The sequence below is a fragment of the Oncorhynchus nerka genome, linkage group LG7 (assembly GCF_034236695.1).
Source record: "Oncorhynchus nerka isolate Pitt River linkage group LG7, Oner_Uvic_2.0, whole genome shotgun sequence".
Classification (NCBI taxonomy): Eukaryota; Metazoa; Chordata; class Actinopteri; order Salmoniformes; family Salmonidae; genus Oncorhynchus; species Oncorhynchus nerka.
In genome coordinates, this window is record NC_088402.1 from 77,895,655 (window position 1) to 77,910,084 (window position 14,430).

At 39.3% G+C, this 14,430-nt stretch overlaps 1 protein-coding gene across 4 annotated transcripts; it reads left to right on the forward strand.

Moving 5' to 3' along the window:
• The first annotated feature begins 222 nt into the window (after nt 1–222).
• Nucleotides 223–14,092, forward strand: bcas1 (brain enriched myelin associated protein 1). 4 transcript variants are annotated; one of them, XM_029665102.2, is made up of 14 exons: nt 223–393; nt 757–813; nt 1,103–1,184; nt 2,800–3,218; nt 4,508–4,687; nt 7,872–7,931; nt 8,535–8,564; nt 8,676–8,975; nt 9,098–9,175; nt 9,939–9,980; nt 11,012–11,053; nt 11,570–11,704; nt 12,374–12,580; nt 12,802–14,092. In XM_029665102.2, the coding sequence occupies exons 2-14, from the start codon at nt 787–789 to the stop codon at nt 12,853–12,855; spliced, it is 1,656 nt and encodes a 551-aa protein (XP_029520962.2). In that variant the 5' UTR covers nt 223–393; nt 757–786; the 3' UTR covers nt 12,856–14,092. The 4 variants fall into 4 exon arrangements, with proteins under 4 accessions (XP_029520962.2, XP_029520966.2, XP_029520967.2 ...); XM_029665106.2 differs by lacking the exon at nt 9,098–9,175 and having other exon boundaries at nt 224–393; XM_029665107.2 differs by lacking the exons at nt 9,098–9,175; nt 9,939–9,980 and having other exon boundaries at nt 224–393.
• Nucleotides 14,093–14,430: the final 338 nt, after the last annotated feature.

Here is a 14,430-nt window from a genome sequence, read left to right on the forward strand (position 1 = left end):
CTCTTTGAGAAATACAGTATTGTCATCTAAATCTGTCTGATAAAGTAAAGCTTGTCATCATGTTCTTATTTGAACATTTTTAGAGAGAATTCAAGAGATTAGCATGAGTACATCAGAGATGCTCTGACAGTTGACAGAGTATTTTTGCTGTGGTTGTGTGTTTGGTATTCAAATAGATCCCTTTTTGATGAGTAAGCGATAGCCCCACCCCTTTAAGAGAAGGGCTAAACTCCTATGTGCATATTCTTAGTTGAGCAGGTTGCAAAGCAGCAAGTTGATCTCTAACTTGCTCCCACTAATAGCTGGAATACTACAGACAGATTGTAAACACACAACTTTCACAGCAGGGGTGTGCTATTGCTGCTTTTACTCTGCCATAGAAGTTGGCACAAGGTAAGACATAGCCTCAAATACTTTTAGCTTTGAAATGCCATTGGTTTAGTGTAGTCCATTCCTTCTCTATAGTTAAAAAAAAAAAAGTTGTATCTATTAGCTTTGCTTCAAATGATATTCATTTATAGAAGATGAGTATCCTAATTGAATGATATTTATAATCATCGCATTTGAATTCATCTAACTTTGTTGTTGTATTTGGAGACTATAGTATTGTGATACAAGAATGAAGTATCTCATTCTCAGCATTGATGTTACGAACATATTTTGCACACACACACACACACACACACACACACACACACACACACACACACACACACACACACACACACACACACACACACACACACACATAAACAGTTTCTTCCCTAGGTTTCGTCTGCGATCAAGATGGGCAATGAGCATTCTAAAAACAAGGTATGTTTGATAATAGCCTTCTTTGACAACATGCATGTTTTACTTTGAATGTTGGAATACAGGAGAAAGAAGGCTGGTTGTGGCATTTTACACCCAATGGAAGTGTTTGCTGTCTAATAATAGTAGTTTCAAGTTTCAAATTACAGGCAGTAATATATTAGAGATATTACATGTGCACATGCATCTAATACTAATTGATGGTCCGTACAAAATGGAGTAACGATGAAAGTGATATGATGAAAACAATGATGACAAGAGAAGCTCATGTCAACCATCTTTCTTCTCATAGGCTGAGCAGGCTCCAGAAAAGCCCCTGCATGAAGGATTGAATGGCCATGCTGTAAGCATCTCATCCAATGGCCTGGAGAATGGTGTGTCTATGAGTGATTTGATAGCCATTTATCCTGTTGTCACCTGATTGTTACCCCATGATCAATAAGGCCCAAACTGTGGGCCCAACTGATTGCAACACCTCTGTCTATGATGTCTATCATGGTAACCAAGTTATTTATGTACTACTCCAATGGGATGACATGACACTAACACTATCCCTTGTAATCAATCTTGAATTGCTGGATTAGTCTGGATCAATATCCAAGTCTCTCATAATTCTCTGTAAATACAGCCGTCTGTCAGTGCTCTTGGGCGGTGTTCAATGTTAACTATAGGCGTAGCCTTCAACATAGAGGACGAACAGATGTTTGATCAGTCCTTGTGTATATTGTCTCACTGGATCAACAGTTTTGTACAAGGATTTGCAGGCCAAGTACATATGTATTTTCTTTAAGGGCGATAATATTGATATTGGTCATCTATTCACTAGCAAGTGAGCAGCTAAAGCCACTGTTTCCAGACTGTGTTTGTTTCACACGACTAGCCTGTGTGTCCCCAGTAGCACATTAGTTTTACATACAGCACAAGGAAAGGTTTGGCTTGCATTTAGCTTAGGGTAATGAGCCTAGCACTGCATTGATTAGTCATAGAGGTAGTATCGTTAGGAAACTCCTTTGGTAAAGTTGCATGCCATTTCCTACACCCTCCCATGTTCTACTGAATTACATGTTGGGAACTAAGATTAATAATAAGGTAAAACTAAGATGAATAAAACTAAGATTAATAATATGTATCCTCTTAGATGTCAATTTTAACTTAATTTAACTATGCAAGTCAGTTAATAAGAAAAAGCTAACCCGGACGACGCTGGGCCAATTGTGCGCCGCCCTATGGGACTCCCAATCACAACCAGTGTGGTTCTGGTACCGGTTCCGATCGACATTTTTCCTTTATAAATCGATCCATGGACATAGTAGATCGAAATGGCTTTCATTGAGCGATTGCCCTGGCTCCCACCGAAACAATAGTATTTCTTTCCGTGCATATGTGACGTAGGATATGAAATTTGAAACCCCGTGAAGCTGGGATATGCCTCCTACCATTTCATTCACACTTCCGACTGTCCATCAACTCCTGGCTGAACCCTACATCAAAGCACATAAATATGCCCATTTTCTCGAACATTAAACATACAGATTTGTATTTTTCCATTTAGTTATAAGGAATGTGAATTTTTATAGTTAGTTATTTTATCATTTGATTATGCTATATTTAGAAAGCATATAAGTAATTTCAAGCATTATTCATACAGTTTTGTCGATATAAATATTTCATATTTTTCATATTTTTATCATATTTGTACTGTGTACTTGAGCAATTTATTAAAATAAATACCAGAAAGCTGGGATGTTAACCTTTCTTTCAGTATGCAGCATTACTAGTTATTGTTTATGGCCCTCATGATAAATAATTACTTTTGGGGATTACATAGATTACGTTTTCAATTATGTTTAGGTACATTTAATTGGCTAATTTCCATTACCGGACATAAAAAAGATAATAGTCAGGTATTACATGATGCATGTGTACAAAGGATGAATCATATCAAATAACTTTCTTTGTCACACCAACTAACTGACTTATATCTTGCAGTTATCAGTGAAGCAGCTGTGGAGCAGAACAGTATGCCTCCCTCACTGCCTCCCTCTGAAGAGTCAGGTATAGTGGAGGCAGATGGCAGTGGTCTTGGGCCTGTGGTGGTGGAACAGAAGTCTGCCATCAAGGAGGTTCCAGAAGTGGAACCAGAGACACAGAATGCTAAGACTCAAAACACACCGGAACCAGAACTGGAACCAGCCACCCAAGAGAAGGAGGAGCCCAAGAACAGTACGAAAGAAAAAGTGAACATCTTTGAAAATCTGTTCAAGAAGAAAGCTAAGCCTCAACCCACCCCCAACCCAGATCCAGCCCTGGAAAAGGAGGAGCCCATAAAGGACAAGATTGTGGAGGAGATTGAAAGTTCTGCAGAAGATCAGAAAGTCCCTGTGGCTGTGACCGATGGGATCCAAGCTGTAAGTATCTCATCAGTGATCCCTTCAAATTGGGTTGGCATTAGTTCCATTTCAGTTTCACTCAGTGTACTGATAATTAATTCATGATCATCAGCTCCTAACTTGAGATTGTTACATTTCAAAATCGAAATGATTTTGGTTATTCCAATGTAGTTAACTACGCATAAAGCCACTGTAATGTGAGGTGTACTGTGAATTGGTAACATTTATTTACAGTAATATTGCATCTGTTGCGAGAACAATTCACAGATCATTCTTCACTTTCCAGTGTATAACAAAGCCTATTACAGATCTAACAAACATCCCTGTTGATTATTATTATAAAGGAGACAAATGAAGGCATCATTTCCTTGCAATCATCCATTGAACTGGATTGGAAAATATTGATGGCTGCACATCTGTTTCCAATGCAACTTCCATTACTGTCTGATTTTCTCCACTGAAACCACTGAAGAGCAGCCAGAAACCACTGAAGCTCACCCAGGAACCACCGAAGAGCAACCTACAGACAAGAGTGTCAGCCCACCTGAAGAAGAGCCTATGGAGGATAGTGTCAGCCCACATGAAAAAGAGACAACAGGACTGGCCATTGGTGAAGAAGTCACAGAGGATAAAACTTTAGAGGAGTGCACTGCACCTGAAGAAGAGCTGGAAGACATTGCAAGTGTTAGCGAAGATACAGCTGCTGTAGAGTCAGCAATGGCTGAAAAACTTGCATCTAGCCCCATAAGAACTGTACAGTCTAAAGTGAAGAGTGTCAGCCAACCTTAACAAGAGCCTGCGAGTGTAAGCCCACCTGAAATGGCTGAAGAACTAGAAGAGATGAAAGAACTTCTTGAAGATGTAACTTCTAGAGTCAGAAGAACCTAAATCCAGCCCACCCAAAGAAGAAAGATGCCACTATCCTTTCTTGGTGTTGCAGAATGATATTACTCTAAGTCATATTACCTTAAGGAATATTCAAATAAAAGTAAATATCGTGAGATAAGAATGGGGGATTTTCTTACAAAATCAACACAACCCAAAACAAAACATGATATTTGAGTTTGCTGACATTTGTCAGAGCAAAAGAGACAGAAGTCTCCAACATTGCTGAATAACAATGAGTGTGGGTGGAAACAAGCATTAAGAAAAGGATGATTGTTGATGGTGCCCCGAGTAGGCAGAGGCATGGTTGGAATTGTGCTTCAATCTCAATGCTGCGTCTAACAGACTCCTTGCTAAGCGTATCAGCTTCACTGATAAAACACTCACATTTCTGAGGGCTCATTCTTTGCCGTTGTCTATAGGAGCCACTTGCTGAGGTAAAGGAGGATACAGAGACTTCAAAGGAGCGTCCCAACCCTAGTCCAGAGGCAGAGGAGGTCAAAAGCCCCAAAATTGCAGAGGAAAGCAGTCACATTCAGGAAAACCAAGAGGGAGAGAGTCAAACAGAAGATAATCCAGTTATGAACTTCTTCAAAACACTAGTAAGTTGATTTTATTTGTATTGTTTAAAGAGTTGTTTTAACAGTAAGGTCCATAAGTGAATAGATATGCACAAAATATTTGCTCTATTTGCCTAATGTTTGTTTTAAAATATGTTTAAAAGTGACACTACTTCATACATCTGTAAACTTATTTTGAGAAAAAATTATTTCAAGCCTTTGTAAAAGTCCAACTGTGAAACCACTACAAACACTATTGAAGAACCATCATTTATTTGGTATGTAAAAGAAAGTTTGCCATGCTGTCATAATTCCAAATATGCCTCTGAATAGCAAAACATTTAGCCCAATGCTTGATTATGGTGTGGTAATCCTAATCTTCTGTTGTGAAGTAGGGACCACAGATAATTAAATGAGAAAACAGTGTTCCATCAGTGATGTCATTGTATTTTAAGACTGTATAGTGCTGTCAGTGATCATTGTGTGTGAAAATATGTGTAGAGGCGTCTCTGAGAAAGAGTGACCACGTCTTGAAGGAATGATTACACAGGCAGCTATTGTCATTTCTCTTCATCATGCCTTCTTTTGGAATCATGCCTCCATAAAGAGTTAACATAACCCCAGCCCCATGTTAATCAAATCCTTTGAACATGCGGGAATGTGGTGGTCTGTTGTTCAGCCTATAGTGTGAGCTCACAAGGGAGGCCTGTGCCATTGGAAGTTGAGATGCATGAAAATATAGTGAGGGAAGGCGTACGCCATCCCCAGAGCACAATGGCCATCCCAGTGAGAGAGCATGTACTGTATGTGCTTTGCCAAGGACCTCTTTGTGTGCCATCAGTTAGACAACCGTAGATGTCAATGGCTACAGTGCCTTCTAAAAGTATTCACACCCCTTGTCTGATTCCACATTTTGTTGTTACAGCCTGAATTCAAAATGGATTAAATATATTTTTGTGTTTCTTCTCACCTATCTACACACAATAGCCTATATTGACAAAGTGAAAACATGTTTTTAGAAATGTTTGCAAATGTATTGCAAATGAAATACAGAAATATCTTATTTACATAAGTATTCGCAACCCTGGGTCAATACATGTTAGAATCACCGTTGCTAGTGATTAAAGCTGTTAGTCTTTCTGGGTAAGTCTCTAAGAGCTTTGCACACCTGGATTGTACAATATTTGGCCATTATTCTTTGCAAAATTCTTCAAGCTCTGTCAAATTGGTTGTTAATCATTGCTAGACAACCATTTTCAAGTCTTGACATAGATTTTCAAGCAGATTTAAGTCAAAACTGTCCACTCAGGAACATTCACTTTCTTCTTGCTAAGCAACTCCAGTGTAGATTTGGCCTTGTGTTTTAGGTTATTGTCCTGCTGAAAGGAGAATTAATCTCCCTGTGTCTGGTGGACAGCTGACTGAACCAGGATTTCGTCTAGGATTTTGCCTGTGCTTAGCTCCATTTCATTTTTTATCTTCAAAAACTCCCCAGTCCTTAACGATTACACGCACACCCATAAGATGATGCATCCACCAATGCTTGAAAATATGGAGTGTGGTACTAAGTAATGTGTTGTATTGGATTTTCCCTAAACTTAACACTTTGTATTCAGGACAAAACGTTTATTTCTTTGCCACATTTTTTGCAGTATTACTTTAGGGCCTTGTAGAAAACAGGATGCGTGTTTTGGAATATTTTTCTTCTGTACAGGCTTCCTTCTTTTCACTCTGTCAGTTAGGTTAGTATTGTGGAGTAACTACAATGTTGTTGATCCATCCTCAGTTTTTTCCAGTCACAGCCATTAAACTCTGTAACTGTTTTAAAGTTACCATTGGCCTCATGGTGAAATCCCTGAGTGGTTTCCTCTTCTCTGGTAACCGAGTTAGGAAAGACGCCTGTATCTTTGTTGTGACTGGGTGTATGGATACACCATCTGAAGTGTAACTAATAACTTCACCATGCTCAAAGGGATATTTAATGTCTGTTTTTTACCCATCTACCAATAGGTGCCCTACTTTGCGAGGCATAGGAAAATCTCCCTGGTCTTTGTGGTTGAATCTGTGTTTGAAATTCACTGCTCAACTGAGGGACCTTACAGATAATTGTATATGTGGGGTACAAAGATGAGGTAGTCATTAAAAAATCATGTTAAACACTAGTATTGCACAAAGAGTTAGTCCATGCAACTTATGTGACTTGTGAAGTACATTTTTACTCCTTAAATTATTTAGGCTTGCCATAACAAAGGGGCTGAATACTTATTGACTCAAGACATTTCAGCTTTTCATTTTTAATTAATCAAGATGTGTAGAAACATAATTTCACTGAGACATGTGTATAAGCCAGTGACAAAGAAATCTCAATGTAATCCATTTTAAAGGCTCTAACACAACAAAATGTGGAAAAAGGCCAGGGGTGTGAATACCATTTGAAGGCATTGCATATGACAAACTGAAAGACATCTGTCCTATGAAAATAGTAATTTCACTGTTCCCTGTGACTGTAACTCTCTTAAAATACTTTGATATTGCTGCTATCTACTGTAGGTATTACATTTCATTTGAAATATTTGTATGAAACATCACGATACACGTAAATGCTAGATTTGTTTTATAGGAAACAAAAAGTAGCTAACAATTTTGCCTGCCATCCAAGATTGTACACAGACACTCAATAAACACTGAGTATACAAAACATTAAGAACTTCTCTTTCCATGATACAGACTGACCAGGTGAATCCAGGTGAAAGCTATGATCCCTTATTGATGTCACTTGTTAAATCCACTTCAATTAGTGTACATAAAGGGAAGGAGACAAGTTAAATAAGGATTCCTAAGCCTTTAGACAATTGAGACATGGATTGTGTATGTGTGCTATACAGAGGGTGAATGGGCAAGACAAAATATTGAAGGGCCTTTGAACTCGATATGGTAGGAGGTACCAGGAGCACTGGTTTGTGTCAAGAGCTGCAACGCTGCTGGGTTTTTCATGCTCAACAGTTTCCTGTGTGTATCAAGAATGGTCCACCACCCAAAGGACATCCAACCAACTTGGCGCAACTGTGGGAGAGGAGGTATTTGGTATTTGGTATTTTATTAGGATCCCCATTAGCTGTTGCAAAAGCAGCAGTTACTCTAAGGAGGGGGGGGGGGGGGTCAACTCAATATTAGGAAGCTGTTCCTAATGTTTGGTATACTCAGTATATATCTGTGTATTACCTAGGTGACTCCCACAAAAAAAAACAAGCAAGAAACAGCCACCCCTGCTGTTGCAAAAGACCAGGTAAGCATGTATTTCTATTTGAAACATAATACATTATGCAAAAACACTAAATCCAATTATTCAATACAGATACAGTTATGCACAGAGTTGATTTAGTATACTGTATAGTCTACATGTAATGCAATGCAATTATGTGCCTTTGGTAAAGTCATCTTAAAAAAATAATGAACGCTTTTCATGACGCAGCCTTACTTTACCTTACTGCTTACACCAACAAAGGTGAAAAAGTAACAATGACTGTGATTGTGACTGTTATTGAATACCTCAGGATTTTTAAAAAATGAATTCAATCATTCAAAATAAATACATTTAATCCCAATTAAGTTAAACAAGTCAATGATTCTTGAACCTAAAACAAGTAGTTAGTAGTGTCAGTAGTCGTAATTGGCATCCATCTTCTGCTGAAGACCAAACGCAGCTAAGAAGACCTGTGCAGGTCAAGGGGCACCTTCCTCAGCTGTGAAGCCTGTTGCAAAAGATGCCACTGCATGTCTTCTAAGCAAGCTATTTAGAAAGAAGATATATGATCTCTTCACGGAACCAGAATGGTGATCTCCTTTTTACCAGCACTAACTATTTTTTGTTGTTACCAAACATTCACAGAAAGAGGCCCAACCAACAACAACAACTACTGTGAGTACTAACTAAATAAATAAACATAAATAAATCATGTTTTGTGAGCTATTAACCTCGATGTCGGTGATCAACTATTCCTATTTTCCATTGTGTGTCTCTCTCGAATAGGCTGCACAACTAGTGGATGCTCCAGCAACAGCCAAAGGAGGAATGTCAATCCCACCAGCCCCAGCCCCAGCCCCAGCCCCAGCCCCAGCCCTAGCCCCAGCCCCAGCCCCAGCCCCAGCCCCAGCCCCAGCCCCAGCCCCAGCCCCAGCCCTAGGCTCATGTAAGATGGAGGTTAAAGCAGAACTAGCTGCCCAATCTGTGACCAACACACCAAACGAAGAACCAAAGGGTGCTGCCAAAGAACCAGAGGCCGCCAAGCCGAAATCTGACCGCCCGTTCAGCAGACTTTTCAGCAGAAAGGTAAGCCAACTCCTGTAGAACAAGGCACTTAGAAGCATTCTTTGGCAGCAGATAATATTTTGTAAAAGAGAACATAAAACATAAATGTGTGTCAGATTGTAACAGTTTGATGTGAATTTGAGGCACTGATAGGCCTCAAGTCTAAAATCAAGGTTAAGTCAACAAGTGGAGCCAGAGCCCCTGCCAAGCCTGCTGCAGCGGTATGACAATACAACATTCAGCCATTTTGAAACTAACAGAGTTAAGCTCACTGTGACATCCTTCATTTAATTTAACTGTATTCAAATCATTGCATCTTGTGGGTACAAGATCTACTATCTACATCATACAGACTGCTGCCCTTTCTCTTGAGCAGAGCATCAATACAGATATCAAACCAAATAGTCTCTCAGAGCAGTCCCTCAGAGCATTCCTGTAAATGTAAATCTATCCCGATACTTCCAGTGACACATTGTGACATTCCATAGAGTTTTATTGCTTATGTTTTTCTCAATGTGGAATCAACACACTTTAGATAGTGCTGCATTTAGCTGGACTGATGGCATGACTTGTGGAGAATGGGCTGAGGTCTGCATCTATTCATTCATCATCTGTGAACATAAATAGCATAACAACATCCCAAACAACATCAGAAATCCAACTAAATCTAATTCAGTCATTTTAACCCAAAGAAACAGCAGACCAAGTATTAATTTCATACAGAAACTGAATTACATTTTCATTCTGACTGTATGTGTTCATACAGAAACGGAATTAGATTTTCATTCTGACTGTATGTGTTCATACAGAAACTGAATTAGATTTTCATTCTGACTGTATGTGTGCATGTGCGACTTTGTGTCTTTATTTGTGTGGTGAACTGTGCTTCTACACACCTATCCGTGCCTTGCCATGCAGCCCATAAAGTAGAAGGTCTAGTTATATGGCACATGTTCAGATTAATATCGTTCTGCTCTCCTGTAGACAGTGGAACCAGTGGAGCCACAGCCGGTTGTGGAAGTACAGGTAAAAGGAGAGAACTCTTGGCATACTCCATCCTCACGTGCCATCTTTGTCTCTTTCTGTTGGGTTACATGGTGAAAATGGGTGTTCACGCTATCAGTTACAGAGGAGGCTGGTGGGAGGAGCAATAAGAGGACAGGCTTATTGTAATGCCTGGAATGGAATCAATGGAATGGAGTAAAATACGTTGTCTCCATGTGTTTGTGTTTGGTACCATTCCAGTGACTCCATTCCATCCATTACAATGAGCACATCCTCCTATAGCTCCTCTCACCAGATTGAATTTGAGGCACTGATAGGCCTCAAGTCTAAAATCAAGGTTTAGTCAACAAGTGGAGCCAGAGCCCCTGCCAAGCCTGCTGCAGCGGTATGACGATACAACATTCAGCCATTTTGAAACTAACAGAGTTAAGCTCACTGTGACATCCTTCATTTCCTTGAACTGTATTCAAATCATTGCATCTTGTGGGTACAAGATCTACTAGCTACATCATACAGACTGCTGCCCTTTCTCTTGAGCAGAGCATCAATACAGATATCAAACCAAATAGTCTCTCAGAGCAGTCCCTCAGAGCATTCCTGTAAATGTAAATCTATCCCGATACTTCCAGTGACACATTGTGACATTCCATAGAGTTTTATTGCTTATGTTTCTCTCAATGTGGAATCAACACACTTTAGATAGTGCTGCATTTAGCTGGACTGATGGCATGACTTGTGGAGAATGGGCTGAGGTCTGCATCTATTCATTCATCATCTGTGAACATAAATAGCATAACAGCATCCCAAACAACATCAGAAATCCAACTAAATCTAATTCAGTCATTTTAACCTATTATCATTCTGACTGTATGTATTCATACAGAAACTGAATTAGATTTTCATTCTGACTGTATATGTGCGACTTTGTGCCTTTATTTGTGTGGTGAACTTTGCTTCTACACACCTATCCGTGCTTTGCCATGCAGACCATACAGTAGAAGGTCTAGTTATATGGCACATGTTCAGATTAACATCGTTCTGCTCTCCTGTAGACAGTGGAACCAGTGGAGCCACAACCGGTTGTGGAAGTACAGGTAAAAGGAGAGAACTCTTGGCATACTCCATCCTCACGTGCCATCTTTGTCTCTTTCTGTTGGGTTGCATGGTGAAAATGGGTGTTCACGCTATCAGTTACAGAGGAGGCTGGTGGGAGGAGCTATAAGATGACAGGCTTATTGTAATGCCTGGAATGGAATAAATGGAATGGAGTAAAATATGTTGTTTGCATGTTTGGTACCATTCCAGGGACTCCATTCCATCAATTACAATGAGCACATCCTCCTATAGCTTCTCTCACCAGCTTCCTCTGATCAGTTACAAGTTGTTTCATTCATCTCAGCAATAAAGTGGCCCTAAGGGGCAAATCACATAATATCTATTTTACAGTACCAGTTTTGGTACCTTTTTATCACCCTCTTATCTCTTTCTTATCTGTTTAAGTGGGTTATTTTCTGGTTCTTCCAGGTGGTGGACTCTTGTGGGCTCTTACACCTTCCTTAATCCTGACAATGGTTTATAATTAAGTTTTCTCTTTTGCTGTTTCGGTAAAGAATGTAGACTTCTCAAAGACGGCCACTCTGGAGGCCTCTGCCACACTAGAACCACCACCTGCACCGGAGGAAGAGAAGACACCTGTTGCCTCCAAAGCCTCTCCTTTCACTTCCTTTTCTCTTTTCAAGACAAAGGTAAGGCAGACATTTTACTCACATCTCACTTTGGTTCTCAACGGGAACTACTCATGAAATGTAATTTTGGAAATACAAGAAAATGTGTACATGTGATAAACAATAACAGAATGGTGTGATAATTTGAGGACCTGCTAAACCAAATGGCCTCAAAAGCCCAGACAGCTTCAACAAGTGGAGTCCGACAACTCAAGAAACCTTTCAAAGGGCTAAATGACAATACTTGCCAGCCAGTGTGAAATTAACAAGAGTGATCTCACTGTGTTCAGCTTATGCTATGCTGGTACTACCATGTTGAAGTATCCTGCACAAATAATGAAATATCCTCCATAAATAATGAACATTATTTGGTACAGAAATTGATATGTTGCATACACATGATAGCGAAAACAGCTTACTTTCTAATTTCTCATCATTTTATGATATTTACCAGCCAGATCAATGCTCCCATTTATGTAGTCATTCCATTATACAGCCACTATTTAATTGCATCAGTTGTGCTCTTGTATTGTGCTAGTCAGTGTGATAATGTGTGTGCTCAGCTTTTTTAACTGGTGAGAGCAAGGAGGCAACATCATATTGGAAGCCCAATGGCTTTAAGAGGAACATTAAATGACCCAAATTACACTTTGAAATTGATCTCTTGATTATTTGTCATAATTCAATTAGGCAGCTGTGCCAAAAAAGGAAGTCCCTGCCCCAGCTGCAGAAGCGGTAGCTGAACCAAGTGTAGCCAAGGAGGAACCAAAGGCCCCAGAGGACCCTGCTGTGGACAGCAAGCCCGTGTCAGAGCCCTCCGAGGTTATGGAGAATTCCCCCGTCCTCCCTAAGAGACTTGAGAAGAGGAACTCCATCCACTTGTTCTTCAAAAACCTGGTAGGCTGAATTTGCAATCCCTCTCAGTCAAATTTGCAACCACTAGATGGCCTCGGCAACTAAGGTCTAAGGTCTCCCTATTTCATAGTGAAGTATAGTTCATAGTCATGTCATTGAAAGATATTGCTTTGGGCAAAGTAATGTGAGGGAAGCAAATGTAGGTTCTTACATGCAGTTGGAGCTATGTTGATAAGCGAAATGACACTTCCCTTTCCTTGCAGGGCAAACGCCAGTCAGATGCAGGAGTACAAACAGAACCAGAGAAGACCAAATAAAACGGAAACACCCTTTCAAACTTCACATGCCATATCTGGAAATGAACTTTTGATTTGTTAGATGCATTATGTTTCTGATCACACTATTGAAGGGATGATGGTAAGAGCAAGTGGTTTGAGGGAGATAGGTGGACTGTGGACTGGTCTGTTTTAGTCTAATCTGTGTGGACGATTTCAGAGAATTGTTCTTTGTGGAGGAGGTAAATATATTTTCTGGTTTTAAAGGCTTGATAGGTAGAGAAAAGTGGTTTTGTAACATATACTGAGAGCAAAATCCATTTTCTATACAGTATGTACCCTTCTTTTAACATACATGTCAAACTCATTCCACGGAGGGCTGAGTGTCTGCGGGTTTTTGTTCCTCCCTTGATTGATTGATTAATTAAGGTCACTAATTAGTAAAGAACTCCCCTCACCTGGTTGTCTAAGGTCTTAAAAACGAAACACCCACAGACACTAAGCCATTCATGGAATGAGTTTGACACCCCTGCTTTAACATATTAATATGTGTAAGGATCTAATGCAAATATTACGTTGAGCATATTTTTTTCCCTCTTCATAAACACATTTTACTAGTCTGAAAATAACTTGTGGGGTGCATACAATGGTTTCAGATACATTCATAGGACGTCTTGCAGAAGAGATGCATAAAGCTTAGCTTGGGATAGAGAGATAGTAATGGAATATACTCCAAATGTAATGGGAGGAGTTGGTGAAATGGTGGATATTCCTGCCAAGATGTTTTTATTTAGGCTAGACACATGCAATTTACAATGTAGGCTTTAAACTTTGCAGGAACTGTACACGGATGCAAATATATGCCAAACACTAAATTACAATATATAATCATACTCTACTGAGCTAACATGGATTTTTTTTTAAAGATCATATCATGGATCCTTTAGCTATTTAATTTTTCATTTAGGTTAAATATTGAATTTGGCCTTTTAATGCTACAACCTATAGAAATGCATTGAACAACACTCATAAATGGCAAAACAGAGTTCAAAAATAAATAATAAGGAATATGTTTTTGAATTGTCTGTCCTACATCTAGGAGATGTAATAAAGTTCAGGATTTACACATATTTAACATATTTTGGGGTGTCACAAAACTACTTCTATATTTGTTTTTATTATGTTAATTAGATTGACGCACGGGTGCGTTGATCAACTTTAGGGGGTATTTAAAGCTATTTTTTTCTGTAACTGTTAAGAGAATAAATGTATACAATTATTTGTTTTCTTGTTTTCTATCTCACAATTTAGGCCAAAAGCTATCAGTATAGGGAAATATGAAAACATATTTAGAGTGAAATTAAATGTCCCTGTAATATATTGATTTAATGTTATCAAGCAGAACTATCAAGTGCTGCAATACCTGAAAAAGACATGACCCAACAAGTTTATCAACACATCTTGTATTCCCGAAGTAGGGAGCCAAGCTGTCTCAGCTATGTTAGAAGACCACACCTTGTTAAATGCAAACACTAAACAGCACCCTTGCTAATTACCCAAGCAACTTGGTCAGGCATTCATGTTAGATGAGAAGAAAGGAGAGCCTTAAATAGTATG